Source organism: Lipophrys pholis (genome assembly GCF_963383615.2).
Source record: "Lipophrys pholis genome assembly, chromosome: 10".
Taxonomy (NCBI): Eukaryota; Metazoa; Chordata; class Actinopteri; order Blenniiformes; family Blenniidae; genus Lipophrys; species Lipophrys pholis.
In genome coordinates, this window is record NC_137640.1 from 4,495,424 (window position 1) to 4,508,895 (window position 13,472).

The 13,472-nt window shown below is 40.1% G+C and overlaps 1 protein-coding gene across 1 annotated transcript; it reads right to left on the reverse strand.

The window, feature by feature from the left end:
• Nucleotides 1-528: 528 nt before the first annotated feature.
• Nucleotides 529-2,127, reverse strand: LOC308115366 (regulator of G-protein signaling 5-like). Its single transcript, XM_080472814.1, has 5 exons — nt 1,988-2,127; nt 1,672-1,755; nt 1,507-1,568; nt 1,231-1,397; nt 529-1,120 (listed from the first exon to the last, which is right to left on the reverse strand). Exons 1-5 carry the CDS (start codon nt 2,029-2,031, stop codon nt 905-907), a joined length of 573 nt encoding a protein of 190 aa, XP_080328940.1. The 5' UTR covers nt 2,032-2,127; the 3' UTR covers nt 529-904.
• Nucleotides 2,128-13,472: the final 11,345 nt, after the last annotated feature.

Below are 13,472 nucleotides of genomic sequence, written 5' to 3' on the forward strand. Positions count from 1 at the left end.
AATGTTATTATTCCACCACTGTTGATAGGAGAAAGAAGATATTAAAGTTACCCACTATTTAAGCTAAAAACGTTCGTAGTGACTTTGTTTTGTTTTTTCCCCCCTGCTCATCTTTAACAACACATACAAAACATGATTGAACAACATCTTCAAGAAGGACAGCACATTTCAGTATTTTTCCACACTTTCTTTTAGTTTATTTTTCTGGTATGTAAAAAAAAATGACAATATGCAATATAAATATCATTATATAAATTAAACTGTACTTTTTTTTTCCAGTCTTTGCAAAAAGAATACAGATATACAATATTGCAGGTAAATAAATACAAATAAATATTAATTCATGAAGTGTTCTTCACAAACGACAGAAACATTGCACAACACAACTACAAACGTTTGTCTATGACATGAGAAAAGTGCATCTTCCAAGTGTTCTTCTCCTCTCTTAAGTTGTGAATCATCTTTTTTTTTTGGTGTAGCTCCCCTCTCTTGACTCTAAAGTCCAAACTCCACGTGTGTGTGTGTGTGTGTGTGTGTGTGTGTGTGTGTGTGTGTGTGTGTGTGTGTGTGTGTGTGTGTGTGTGTGTGTGTGTGTGTGTGTGTGTGTGTGCGTGTGCGTGTGAGTGTGCGTGGCACACCAAACCCTCTATGTTTCAATTTTAAGGCATCCGCCTAAAACTTTTTTGCCCCTCCGACCTTCGAGGAGACGCCGTCGACAGAACATGCCCCATCGGGTGGCTTCACTCCGGACAAACCTCCACGTCTGCACGAGTGCTGGCATCGGCGTCGCGATGCAGCCGCCTTTCGCCGTTCTTCTCTTGCGCAGTCTCAACTTTTAAGGCGTGAACACGAACTACAATCCCTCAAACGCTTCGAGAGAGAGCGAGAGCGAGAGAGAGCGACCTCACGCCTTCTTGTCCTGCTGGGGCTGGTTGGTGGCCTTGGCGCTCGGCTTGGCTTGACACAGAAGGTCCCTGTAGTCCGGGGAGCGGAGGAAGCGTGGGTAGCAGTCTTTGGCCATCAGCATGTAGATTTTGTGCTGCGCTTGGTCGAAACAAGTAGGCGAGGGTGTCAGCATGTTGTCTTTGGTGATGTCTCGGGTTTCGTGATCGATGTTAACCTACAAAAAGATCAAGAGGAAGAAACGCATTGGAATTTCGATTCTTCTATTAAACTCTGAGGTGTGCAGTCGACCTGTTTCATCAGTTTAGATATTTGTTGCTTCCTCACCTCCCGGGGAGCATCACTGCCGATGAATTCATCGTAGATCTTCTGAGCTTTGGCGGGTAGTTTATCGTGTAACTTGGTGCTTCTGTAATCCTCACAGGCAAAGTAGAATGCGATGTTTTCCTCGCTGAACTCGGACACGAGGAAGGCTGTGAAGGCGCACAGTCCATCTGAGGAAAGACGGGGGTATTGAATTAGTTACTAGACAAAACTGCAGGCTGTGCCTGTGCATTTAAGGTGCGTTAGAAGAAATCCCAACATGTGCAAAAAATTGCTTACATTTGCTGGACAGGAGTTTTTCAAATGACTCTTTCCACCTGAGACATTCTTCCATAGTTGGCCTTAAAAGAGAAATAGAAGTAACAGTTAGATTTACACTTGATTAATATCTACTGCAAACAAATCACAAACAAATAGGACATTTAGAATCTGTTTGATGCTTACTTATTTTTCCCTATCTTGCAGCAGGATAGATTCCAGTTCGGCTTCAGCAAAATGCTTCCCAGTCTTGCTTTTAGCTCCTTGGCCCTAAGAGAAAAAGGAAAAAAAAACATTCATTAATCACAAAGACCTTGACTCCTCGTTTCCACAGAATGAATCCTCTTTGAGTGCAGGGCCAAGATTTACAAAACCCTGAGCCCCTGAAATGCTTGCATGCACATGCATATTGTTGCGCTTTGCAGCGGTCCTCTTCCCCATCACATAACCCATAACCTCCAAACATCAGCGGCTCATGTTGTTTGCATGAAGCTCCATGTACCTTTCCAAGCAGCAGCTAGGCAGAGATGATAGTCCTTTGCACATAGCAGCGGAGGGGCAGTCGGGTAAGGGTGGCGTCTCGGCAAGGCGGTTGATTAAATGTCCGTTCAGTGGAGCTCAGCGGGGAGCGAGATTGTCTGTGTCTGAAGGGAGTGAGAGGAGAGGCTTTATAGTGCCGCCTCCTCAGCTTCTGATGTGTCATCAGCACTTTCAGCCAATCAGAGGGAGAGAGAGGGAAAGAGCGAGAGGGGGCGGGAGAGGGAGGGACAGAGAGAGATGCAAGGATGAAGCTGGGGAAATAAGGGGAAATGATAAGAGCCCCTGACGTTTCACACTTTGTTTTTCCTGCATGTGCCCGGAAAGAGAAAGGGAAAAGAAAGGATATTTAGATCTGTGCTTTACAATCCTCAAGGACAATAGTTGTGAGTCCCAAATTAAGCACTTTTCAATATGAAAATACAAGAAGCCTTAATAAACTGCCTGGACTGTAAATAAATCACTATTAATATCATTTAAATGGTTTAAATGAATTTTAGCAAGTCCGAGTTAAAACACTTAATGACGACAACTTAAGAGGTTCGAAACAAAATGTGATATATCTTGGAGGTGTAAGACGTACATCAATTCTAATTACATGACAGCATTTCAAATGAAAACACTTTTGTGTTTTCGTTTCAGAGAAGTTTGACATTTCAAGAAAGGAAATTTTCAAAAAGTTCAACCTTGGAAGCTGTTTTCCAAAATTTTGCATTTCCAGTGTCCCCTAACTGCTGTTGTCCTGTCAAGAGTCTTGTAAAAGTAACACATGTACAAACACATTACTAATATATATATATATATATATATATTTTTGTTAAAGTGGCTGTTTTTGGGGTTGTTGTTTGTTTTTATACGGTGTATTACGCTCACTGTATCACAAACTGGGACATAGTAGTAATAAGACGGTATTAGCTATGTTACATGCCACCAAAAAAGGAACCAAGAAAAGAAGATCTACGCCAAAATCGGGGATCATTAAGCAACCGCAGTAACAAATTTAGTTCAATAAGAGCTATGAGTGATGAACAGAGTAAAAGAAGCTTCTTTTCCCCCGCAGACATGTTTGTCTTTTAAAACATGGTTTACTTTGGGAGCTGGAAAAGCTTCACCAAGGCCGCTCGTAAACACCAAGGTCTTGAGCGCCATGTAACGTCAGTGGTACATGTGAACAGAAGACATAGACTGTGTCGTGGTTCTGCTACAACACGAGTTATCCTACATTTCAATCCGGGGACATATTCGCAGAATTTTGGAAGAATGACATAACTGTTTGGAGACACAAAAGCCCACTGTAGTATTTGTTGATCAGCTGCCTCGTTGGTAAGAGAATACTGTATCTGTAGCGTTACGTGTAGTGTTTGATGTATGCGGCTGTGTTGGCTCTCACCGAGAAGCCATTGATGGGTGTATGCGCTGTACTGTGGATTACCGAAGACAATGAGTGTAACCCCTCGGTTACACTGTAGGACTGACAATAGACTTTCTATTCGTATCCCGAGTAACAGGTACAGGCCCCGTTTACATGTCAACGAATACAAGTGTATCCGCAAAACTCTCTTTGCTATTTGCGTCCGTTTAGACGACACCAGTGTGCGGATGCACTGTATCCACAAAGTTTCTAATCCGGCTCCCAAGGTGGAAAGATTCTTTCACGATTGCTATTCCCTCCTGCAGAGACTGATGGAGGCTATGGAGCACTGTTACTGCGCATCTCTCCCCCTCCCTCCCCTTCCTTCTGCTCATCCGCCTGTAAACAAACATGGCGGCCCCCTTGTGGTACGACTCGCCGTCCGTATTCCAGTTTTATCGTCCATATCATTAGTTTTACAGTTGAGACTCACCTGATAGCATCCGATTCGTCATCAGTCCATACGAATGTCGGGTTCTCTCCGTTTTCTTCACTTTTATAGCGTATGGTTCTCTGCACACAAGTCTGTGTGGTTTCATTACAATAAGCAACAGCGCCCTCCCATGGCCCGGCATAATAACTACATCGTTGTCAGTGTGTCTGCTGCTGCAGTGTAGACGCACTTTTTTTTTCTATTTCGTTTTTTTTTTAGGTGTTGTCACGGGAAACGTGTAATCTGGGCCACAGCGTGGTCACAATTTCATCTGCCACTCGTATTGAAGTTCAACTATGAAAATACTTGTCTTCCTCATAAAAGATGCATTTTTCTTTAGAGATCGATAGAAATTCTGATTTGGTCACTTTTTTAAGAGATTTGATGACATGATTGGTGGATCTGTTCATATTTACTTTAAAGGGGTGGAAGCAAATATCCTTCAACAACACCTTCAGCTTTATATATTGAAAAATATTTCAGGGATTTCTTTATGAAGGGTTCGAAAACAAAATGAAAGAGACAGAAGTCGTCTAGAAATGTGGTTGAGCCAGGCAATCTAAAATCTGCTTTTTTGCATCAGTAAATTAGCAACTAGACATGAAATCTACTCAAATAGAGGCTTTTAGATGACACATGCATAAATGTGGTAATGATAAACACAACCTCTGTACAGGTGAATACAAAGACTTCAGACTTTCATTTGCTTTAAAAAAAAAAAAAAAAGAGTAATTGTTCGGGGCCATTTGAACATCCTGCGCGGTTAAATTGCTTCCCGTCTCCTGTGCTTTGTCTATGTGTCATAGTTTTCTGGCAATAGACAATCGCACCCTCCGAGCCCGATAAAGGTATTCAGTGAATGATGGGAAGGAAACTCAATATTCACTCTGTATAATTACATTACTGTAAGCTGACTGGATGCACAGCCAGCTGTTAAACACAATAAAGATAAAGTGCGACTGCTTCCCATATGGGGAGCTGCGACTTGCTTATCTGCGATTTGTTTGTCATAAGTCGGATTAAAAGAACGGCAGATAATCTCGGGCAACACACGACCCAGGAGCGGCAGACATAAACAGCAGCTTGCTGTGCTTTTACCACACAGCTGCTGGCGGGCGCTTTTCCAAAACAGACGAGTTGGTTGACTAATGCAAAATTGCTAATGAATTTCACTCTGCAACAACAAATACAAAACCAAAACAAGACGGGGAGCAGCTGGATGTAATTATGAAATCAAAGCAATAAAAGACCTTCAACCACTTTTCCAATCGACAGAGGAAACATTGTAATGCAGCAGTTACGTAACCTTACACCCTTGGGCATTTCGAGGTATTGAGAAGGAGCGGGGCTGTGTGACAAATGAAAAAGAACTATTAAAGGCACACCACTCATTAGGAAATCTTGAAATATAAATAATTGTGAAAATGGATATGAAAAATGTATAAAAAATGTGTTCCTTTTCATTTACATTTTTTTTTAATGTAAAGCAATATGAAAGGTGTTGTTGCTGAAATACACTATATTAGCAATGTCACACAGCAGATGTTTAAATAAACAGACAAACAAACAACTTATTCCAACAATCAATACTGACCATGGATTTCAATTTATGCCGATTGAACAAATATAAAACCTCCAACACGAACCAGGGTTTGAGTCTCTACTGACAATCTATCTTGTGCTTCTCTCCCTCATCCCTAAACCTCCACCCAGATCAGTGAAAACTTTCCCATTCTACAGAAACTATCCACATCTTAAGCACCGTCCACACAAGGCTGCTTCATGGAACCGCATCGTTTTTGCCTGACTGTTCATCGGCGCAACGTTTTAGGAGCCACAAAACTGTTTTGTTTTTCAAGACATCAGGTTCCAGAGTGGAGAAATTTGAAGACGCCACCTCAGCTTTGAAGTGTGGATGGGCGAGATGCACATATGCTAAAAACCAATGATGCCATCACCCCATCGTACCACTTTTTCTGTGACATCACTTAACAACAACAACAACAACAACAACAACAACAACAATGGCGGACAAGATGCTCCAGGTGGAGTTGCAGAAGCTACTGATGCTATTTGATTTAATATGGCGAGATGTTGGATTTCTCAAATACGTGTCTTCTTCTTTTCAGTTTTTGGTGTATTTTTGTGACAGAGTTACAGAGTGCCCCCTATAGGCCTGGTATAGGTACTACATCATTTTGAGTCATGAGAGGGCGTAAAAACAACAACCGGGAGAATGAAGATCGTTTTGACTAATGTGGACAAGACCTTAGTCAGCTTTCTTCCTGTTAAGAGGGAGTTCTTCTTTTCCTGCTTGTTCATGTCAGATTGTTTTATTCTCTGTAAAATGTGCCATGAAATGACGAAATGCCATGAAAATGTATTTAGTGCAATATAAATAAAATTGAATTTAACTGAAGTAAAAAGGGAAAATGGTGAGACTAAAACACATATTTATTGAAAAGCTTTTTTTTTTTTATCCAAATATGTAATTTTGCATCCCATCTATTATAATGGAATGCAAAGTGCTTAAGAGGAAGAGGCTTCAACCCTCATCTCACCCTACTACAACAACATGAAGACCTGGAAGGATCCTGGTTTCATGAGCAGATGAAGGAACTGGTTACACCTGGGACAAAACCCATTTCCCACCTGACACCCATCTTCCCATCCGTAGATCTTCCTCCACAGTGCCTTCTCCCCCACCATATATGAAAACATCTCTGGCTCCAACAAAACTTTGCTCGCCTCTTAATGGATACAACCTCTGTCGCTCTAAAGTGATAAGCGTTAGAGTGAACAAAATGTTGTGACTACATGATTAGTATCGGGTCCAGGCTTGATGGATGATGATGTGTACAACCGCTTCCAGGATAAGCCAGGAACTTTTTCTTCAATGCCAGTTGTGATTAATAATAGAAAAAGAGAAACTAAACAGCAAAGAGAAAGAAGTTGGTGGTTATGCAGACTTATCAGATTTAAAAGCAGTTTCTTGTCCTCCAAACTGTGGCTCAAATAGCAAGAGTAATGATAACACGTCCAGCACATTAAACATTTGGTCTCGAACAGGAAAACAAAACACATTTCTAATCAAAGATACTTGGCTGGACAGAAACAATAGTGCAGCTATTCTTATCAAGTCAGCCCCTCCTAATTTTAGATTTGTCATTGAAACAACAACACATATGAAATGAGCCACAGTATTGTTTTATCTTCAACGGCAAGTAAATACATTACAGAAATGTTCTATCTTTTGAATATGTTGCTCTTCAGCTGAACACAACTTCCAGATCTCTGTTCCTGAATGTCCGCACAACGGAATAATAATTATTCTGAGCCGCTGTCCGTCATCTGTGTTGACGCCGACTGATTTAAAATTTTTATGTGGGTTAAACACCGAGTGGATTCTTCCTCGTTATGAACGTAGACAGCATGTGACAGAGCCCGCACACAAGAGGGAGGACAGATGAATCACAACAAAGGTCCTGAAACCTTTCCAAGGTTAAAGTAACAGAGTACTTTTGAAGAAGACACAGGAACAATCAGAGAGGAGAACATCCAACGCAGAGACGCTCAGACAGGGATCAGTTCAAAAAAAGATACGTCACTGAAAACATCAGTTTAATTAAGCATTTACGTCCACACACACATATAGCTGTCTAGCTTTAATCCAGTTTACTTTAAACCATTAGTGCCATTGCACCCACAGAAATGAAAAATGCCTCAAGTAAAATTTTTTTTATAAAAAGCTTTAACCTGCCAAACCTCAACCAATTTGTTCTCTTTACCAACGGATCCCAACAACAAAACAGTTCAATGCACAATTACTAAAGAAGTCTGACATAAACAAAAAGTTAATTATGTGTCTTTCACTCTCAATGTGACAATTAGCAGCTCCGCTTTACTGAGGTTTTAAAATGCATTTGATTGGTTTGATAAGATTGGTTATTAATGTTTGAGAGAGATAAAATGAAATTAAAAAGAGATAATATAGGATAAATTCATGTGAGAGACTTTAGAAAAAATAATACATTTTTGAATGCCCATATTCAGTTGTATGAATGCGCAAGTGGTAATTTATACAACTTAAAATAGCTCTGAGACATTTTTCAGTGGCGGGATTGTATATATGACTTCCATCTTCACTAAGAAGTGCGACATGCATTTCAATTTTTCTTTTGTATGTAAATTCAAGTGTGTGACAAATCTTGTTTTAAGAGTTTTAAAGTCATTTAATGGACACACTTCCACTGATCCACAGGCAGTAAAATGGATCAGACTATTCCCGATGCTACAAAGTTGTATTATTTTGTATAAGATATCAGAAGTGTTTTCAGACTTCACTGTTTTCCTGAAATAATCAGTTTTTTTACCTCTGCTCCTCTTTGCTATTTCCTATTTGTCCACACTTGAAATGATTAGATCCATGACAGACAGGAACAAACAATTCCAAAAGTCAACCGGATAATGAAAAAGCAGAATGTGAAATATTAAGCGTATTAATCTCACAAGTGATCATTTGTGGCCATTTGATGACTGTGTAATCTCAGACGTGGAAGCTGAGGAAGGGTAGTGTTTTTATCGGATAATTATTGTATTCTTTACTGAACCTTTAGTCGAAACGGACGACTGCCAAAAAACCCGTGAAGGCCTCGTAAACACAGAAATGAGTCATTGTTGGCACGGCAAGTCCCACGAGTCATTTATCAAAACAAAAACAACAAATGACCCTTAAAGTATCCGGGTCCAGAGTAAAGAGCAAGCGAAACAGGAAACACAGAGGACGCTGCCTGTGATGCACAAGCATTTATTAAGAGAGCTCACCATGTACCGAAGCGCCGCGCTTTACTGATTCGGTTAAGCCAGCTAATATAGAATGTCTCTGAAAGGGAAGATAACCACGCAGGGATTACCTAACCTGTCTCCATCTATTGTGTGTGTGTGTGTGTGTGTGTGTGTGTGTGTGTGTGTGTCTGTGTGTGTGTGTGTGTGTGTGTGTGTGTGTGTGTGTGTGTGTGTGTGTGTGTGTGTGTGTGTGTGTGTGTGTGTGTGTGTCTGGAGGATGTAATTGCACCATCCGTTGCCACCTGAGAACAAAGTTTTTTTTCCCTGAAGAGCCTGGGGGAATGCGGCGGCCCACTCTCACACCCCCACTGTGATGTCAGCACACTCCCATCGACCCCGGTGACACGGCCGGAAATGAGACAATGAACGAGTGAAGGTGAAAGAGAAATATCCTGTATCACGATGTTGAACGGAGCGCTTCTCAGAGAGCTGTGGGATCGCCGTCCTTGGAACCAGCTGATGCTCACATCACACAGGAGTGTGCGCGCCACTGAACTAACACACTGATGTCATACCAGCAGCTCAAAAACCGTTAAACTGGGACATACTACAGTATATGTTGAAAATCCGACGCTCATTCGCATACAACTGCTGATCAAATTGCAGTGGAGTGCGCTTACATGACTGTGTCCTTTATATTTAAATTAATTCAAAGGGCTAATATTAAATCCTTAAAACTGAATGTTTCAGTTGACACAAATTAAATAGAACGCATGTTGTAGATGGATGAATAAAGATTATCAAGAGAATATAAGATCTTAAAATTGGAAATAATACAAGAGCAAGAATAACAGATGTAATTGTTACTCCAATAAACGATTCATCACTTTACCCTAACCGCGCTTATTTATTCATCTCTTTATTGATTTAGCTTTTAATCGTGGTTTAAATTGTATGTGATCCATCCAGTCATTCATCTTCTAGTTCAGATGGTTTTGCTTTTGCTTTTTACTTTGTCTACATACTTGGAATGAATTCACGGGCTTGAATTGTATGTGGAGGTCAAAGGACTTTGCAGAGCCTGACGACACTTTACCACTGATTCAATGCAGTGAAGTTTGCAGTGCCAACACCACCAAGAAGAAATAAAACTGCATATATGGCTTAAAACAAAGAACAAAACTATAGTGCTACATGCAAAAGAGAAGTTAAAATGTTGAAAGAAAAGTCATGTGAATCCAGCTGAGAATAAAATCCCTCATCACGATGGGAAAAGCTGTTATAAAGTAATGGAAGTGATGCATATTTGGGTCGTGTGTTAAATTGAGTGTGTTATTTTGCATGTCGTCTGCACCTGTATAGTTTGCACCTGTATTTATATGCACCTTTAATGAATCAGGCTCTGGGTGTTTCTTGTAGGTTTGACCCAATGTACAATGTAAAGTGATTTGGGGATTGCCTTAGCGATGCCACAGCCGTGTAAAAGCTAAATCCCAAACGTTGTTCCACCATCTCGTTGAAGGCTGAAGCTCAGTTTGATGTGCTGTCACTGTTGGCGTGTGAATGTCTTTTGAGTTTAAACCGCTGCTTTTTTAAATTCATAAAACAAACTTTTATGCCATGAGTTTTCCAATGTATACACCCTTATTAAATGATATTTCATATATGTACGTATATACACGAGATGAGCTGGTGGTATCTCAGTACAGTAGTGTTTTCAGGATTTGTACATTTAAAAAATATAATGAAAAAAACCACAGTCTGAATAAACTATTGCTGTTGAAAATCCATTTTCACACAGACGCATGCCACATAGCCAATAGGTAAGATTAAGCTGTGAGAGATTTTTTGACTTCTTGGAAACGTCTAACTATGATTAAATCAGCTGTGTGGTGACAGCCTCGGGCTGTTCTACCCTTACAGATAAGTCCTCCTACATATTCCCAGGATGGAATTTCCGCATACAAAAATATCTGTAGGATAAATGGCCGCCGCAAACAGACTCGCTGTCTGGTGAAAACAGTGCTGCGCTTAATATTGAGTTTGGATAGCGGTCTTTCTGAGATAAGCCGGGAGTGTCCACCTATTTCTGAGTCCTAGAAAGAGGATTGAAATGGAATTTATTAAAAGGAGAGGGTGTTTCATGTTACTAATGCGGCCTTGACATAATTAACGGGATAGGGTGAAATATTTCTGTTACAATCTCCTACTTTGTGGTTTTGCTCTTCGTCTGTGATCTGCTGACAGTTCCTGGAATACACATGTACATTAAGTAGGACAAAAAAAAGGAAGTTTGAATATCACATCATGATCATATTTAAAAAAATATATTTTTGCAGTTTATTTTTATGCTATTTTTCCTCTTCATTCTAGCAATGAATGACAGTAGAATGGAAAATAAATATTCAGTTTGCTTCCCTGTAACTCCTGGCAGGGTAACAAAAATATCTGTCCAGTATTTGCAAAGAAAGGGAACTAAAACTTTTCGAAATCATTTCTTCCGCGTGTGCTTGTGTGCATACACGAACCTGTATAAGCAACATACGGTTCAATATGCCATGTTATAGATCTCTTTATACACCACAATCTATTGATTATGTATTTTGCGAGCTGCTTAAGAAGTGCAAAGTGTCTTACTATCCGGGGACACAACCGAGACTAATATAGTCATAAGTGTTCAGCATTTGTTGTCTGTAGCGCTCCCCAGGCTGTCCTCAGCCCTCAAAGTAAAAATACACGCAGGATTTGACAAAAGCTTTATTTAGAGACTTTGTGCTTGTTTTATGAATGAATTGCATTATGCTTACCCTGTTTGATCATAACCTCATGTCCTCTTGAGGGTTCCCACAGTGCCATGCAGCTTGTGTCCCACTGCAGTGAGACCTCAGGGCCTGAGGACATGTGCAAGCTCCCTAACCTCTTTCAGAATGGCCCTTAATGAAACGGTTTAATGACTTATTTGGAGTAAAGTTTAACCAATCTATTTCATATGTTCTTTTGATGCAGTTGTCATTCAAATTTTTATTCATTTGTTTATTATTTGCTGTGCTCTATCAGGTATTATGTGACTGTTTCAACAGTTATTATTCTTATTATTATATGTTCCATCTAGAAAATTCTTATCGAGCAGTTGCACTTCGTAACACAAATTAAATCCATTTCTACTTTTCTTTGAACTTATCAGTAAATGTTGTCCATACAGGGTTATTCTGAACATTGTAACATTAAACTACATAGTATTAAAGGCTGCAGTCCTTTTATTTATATGATCTATTTACTTCTAACTAAAAAATCACACAAAACAGCTACTTTGTCCTGTAGAGGGAAATAACTAAGATTCATAACACTGTGAAGCTCAACAAAATGCCTGGAAAAACATTTGCAGCATAAAACGCTGCATATTTTTGTTTTTATCAAACAATTATTAGCAAAAATCTAAACACAAATGTCTCAATTCACATTACAGGTTTTGAATTATTGTCTCGCTAGACGATAATGACAGGCGTTAACATCCCAGTGTGGGATTTACATTTGTTGTGAATATACAGTCCCTCTTATGTCACATGGATTAAACACACTACTGTGTCAGCGCCATCATTTTCTCAAGTCTGATAAAGGCGATACATAATAGTTGAACACGACAATCTTCATAAAAATAAACACCCATGTTCACTATGAGCTCAATAAATATATATTTACTGGACTTTACATGTATTTACTCTCACACACTGATCGTGTGACAGCTACCATGGAAATTGCTCACACATCATTGGGGGCAACTTTGGGTAGATTCTGTCATTCAACGACAATATTGGGATTAGGTAAGACAATAAAACATTTATTTATTTATTTGACCTTTATTTTGCCAGGTAAGTTAATTGAGAAATGGTTGAAATCTTTCCAATGAACTGTTGCACAGTTAAGTTGTAGCCAAGAGGTCAATGAATGAATGACTTTAGAGGTATATTTCTTTGCATGGGAACATATTTCTTTTAATCTCGGTGGTACAGTGTCTAAATTGGGGTTTAGGTTAGTCAGTGATTTGAAGAATTTCTTTTTTTCCCCTTTTGCACAGAGTACACAGGCACAGTTACAATGTTATTGGCACTGGAAATTAGAACTCAGATTTTTTACATTTACATGGAGACTAATATCATTAGCCAGGTCGGTCTAGGAGGGATTTTTATGATTTATCTTTGAAACTAAAGCACACTATATCTTGTGTGTCGTACCAAAATATTGAATGGCATGATGGAAATGCGGCACAGAACAATCCGGATAAACCAGAACCGACATCAACCCGAATGAAAGAGCCTTAAGTAAAAGGTCACGTCTCACTGGGACAGATTGAGGGCTGCGGCCAGTCTGGGACACCAAACAGTAAATCTCTACGTGAGCGAGTCCTGCCCGTATCACTCACCTCATGCCACCTAAAGCTGAAAGCCCTCCATCTCCACAGGCTTCCCATCTTCAGCCCGGTGAAGACGTGTTCTTTTCATTTGGGGCTCAGCTGTCATGGACAAAAAGCCCATCTTCAGCTCAGCGTGTTTCATTCACAGCCAACCTCCACGTGGGTTCTGAGATTGTAGCGCTGGGATCATCTTCTCCTCGGGGGGATGCTTTTAGGCTGTTTTCCAAAACACCGTCGTCAGTGAGAAAATGACAAATCAGATGAAGTGCCTGATTCCCCTACTATCACCCCCATGTTGGAAACAGAGCAGCCAAGGCGAATAACGACTGACGATGGGAGATAATGGGCTTTTGATGCTAAATTACACCCCGATGGCAAATTATTCCTTTTCTTGTCACATTGAGAAGATG

Coding starts and splice junctions, on each gene's coding strand:
- LOC308115366 (XM_080472814.1), bottom strand. CDS start 2,031: ATGTGCAAAGGACTATCATCTCTGCCTAGCTGCTGCTTGGAAAG. Junction 1,756..1,987: donor CCTAGCTGCTGCTTGGAAAG/GTACATGGAGCT, acceptor TTTTTCTCTTAG/GGCCAAGGAGCTAAAAGCAA. Junction 1,398..1,506: donor AAAACTCCTGTCCAGCAAAT/GTAAGCAATTTT, acceptor GTCTTTCCTCAG/ATGGACTGTGCGCCTTCACA.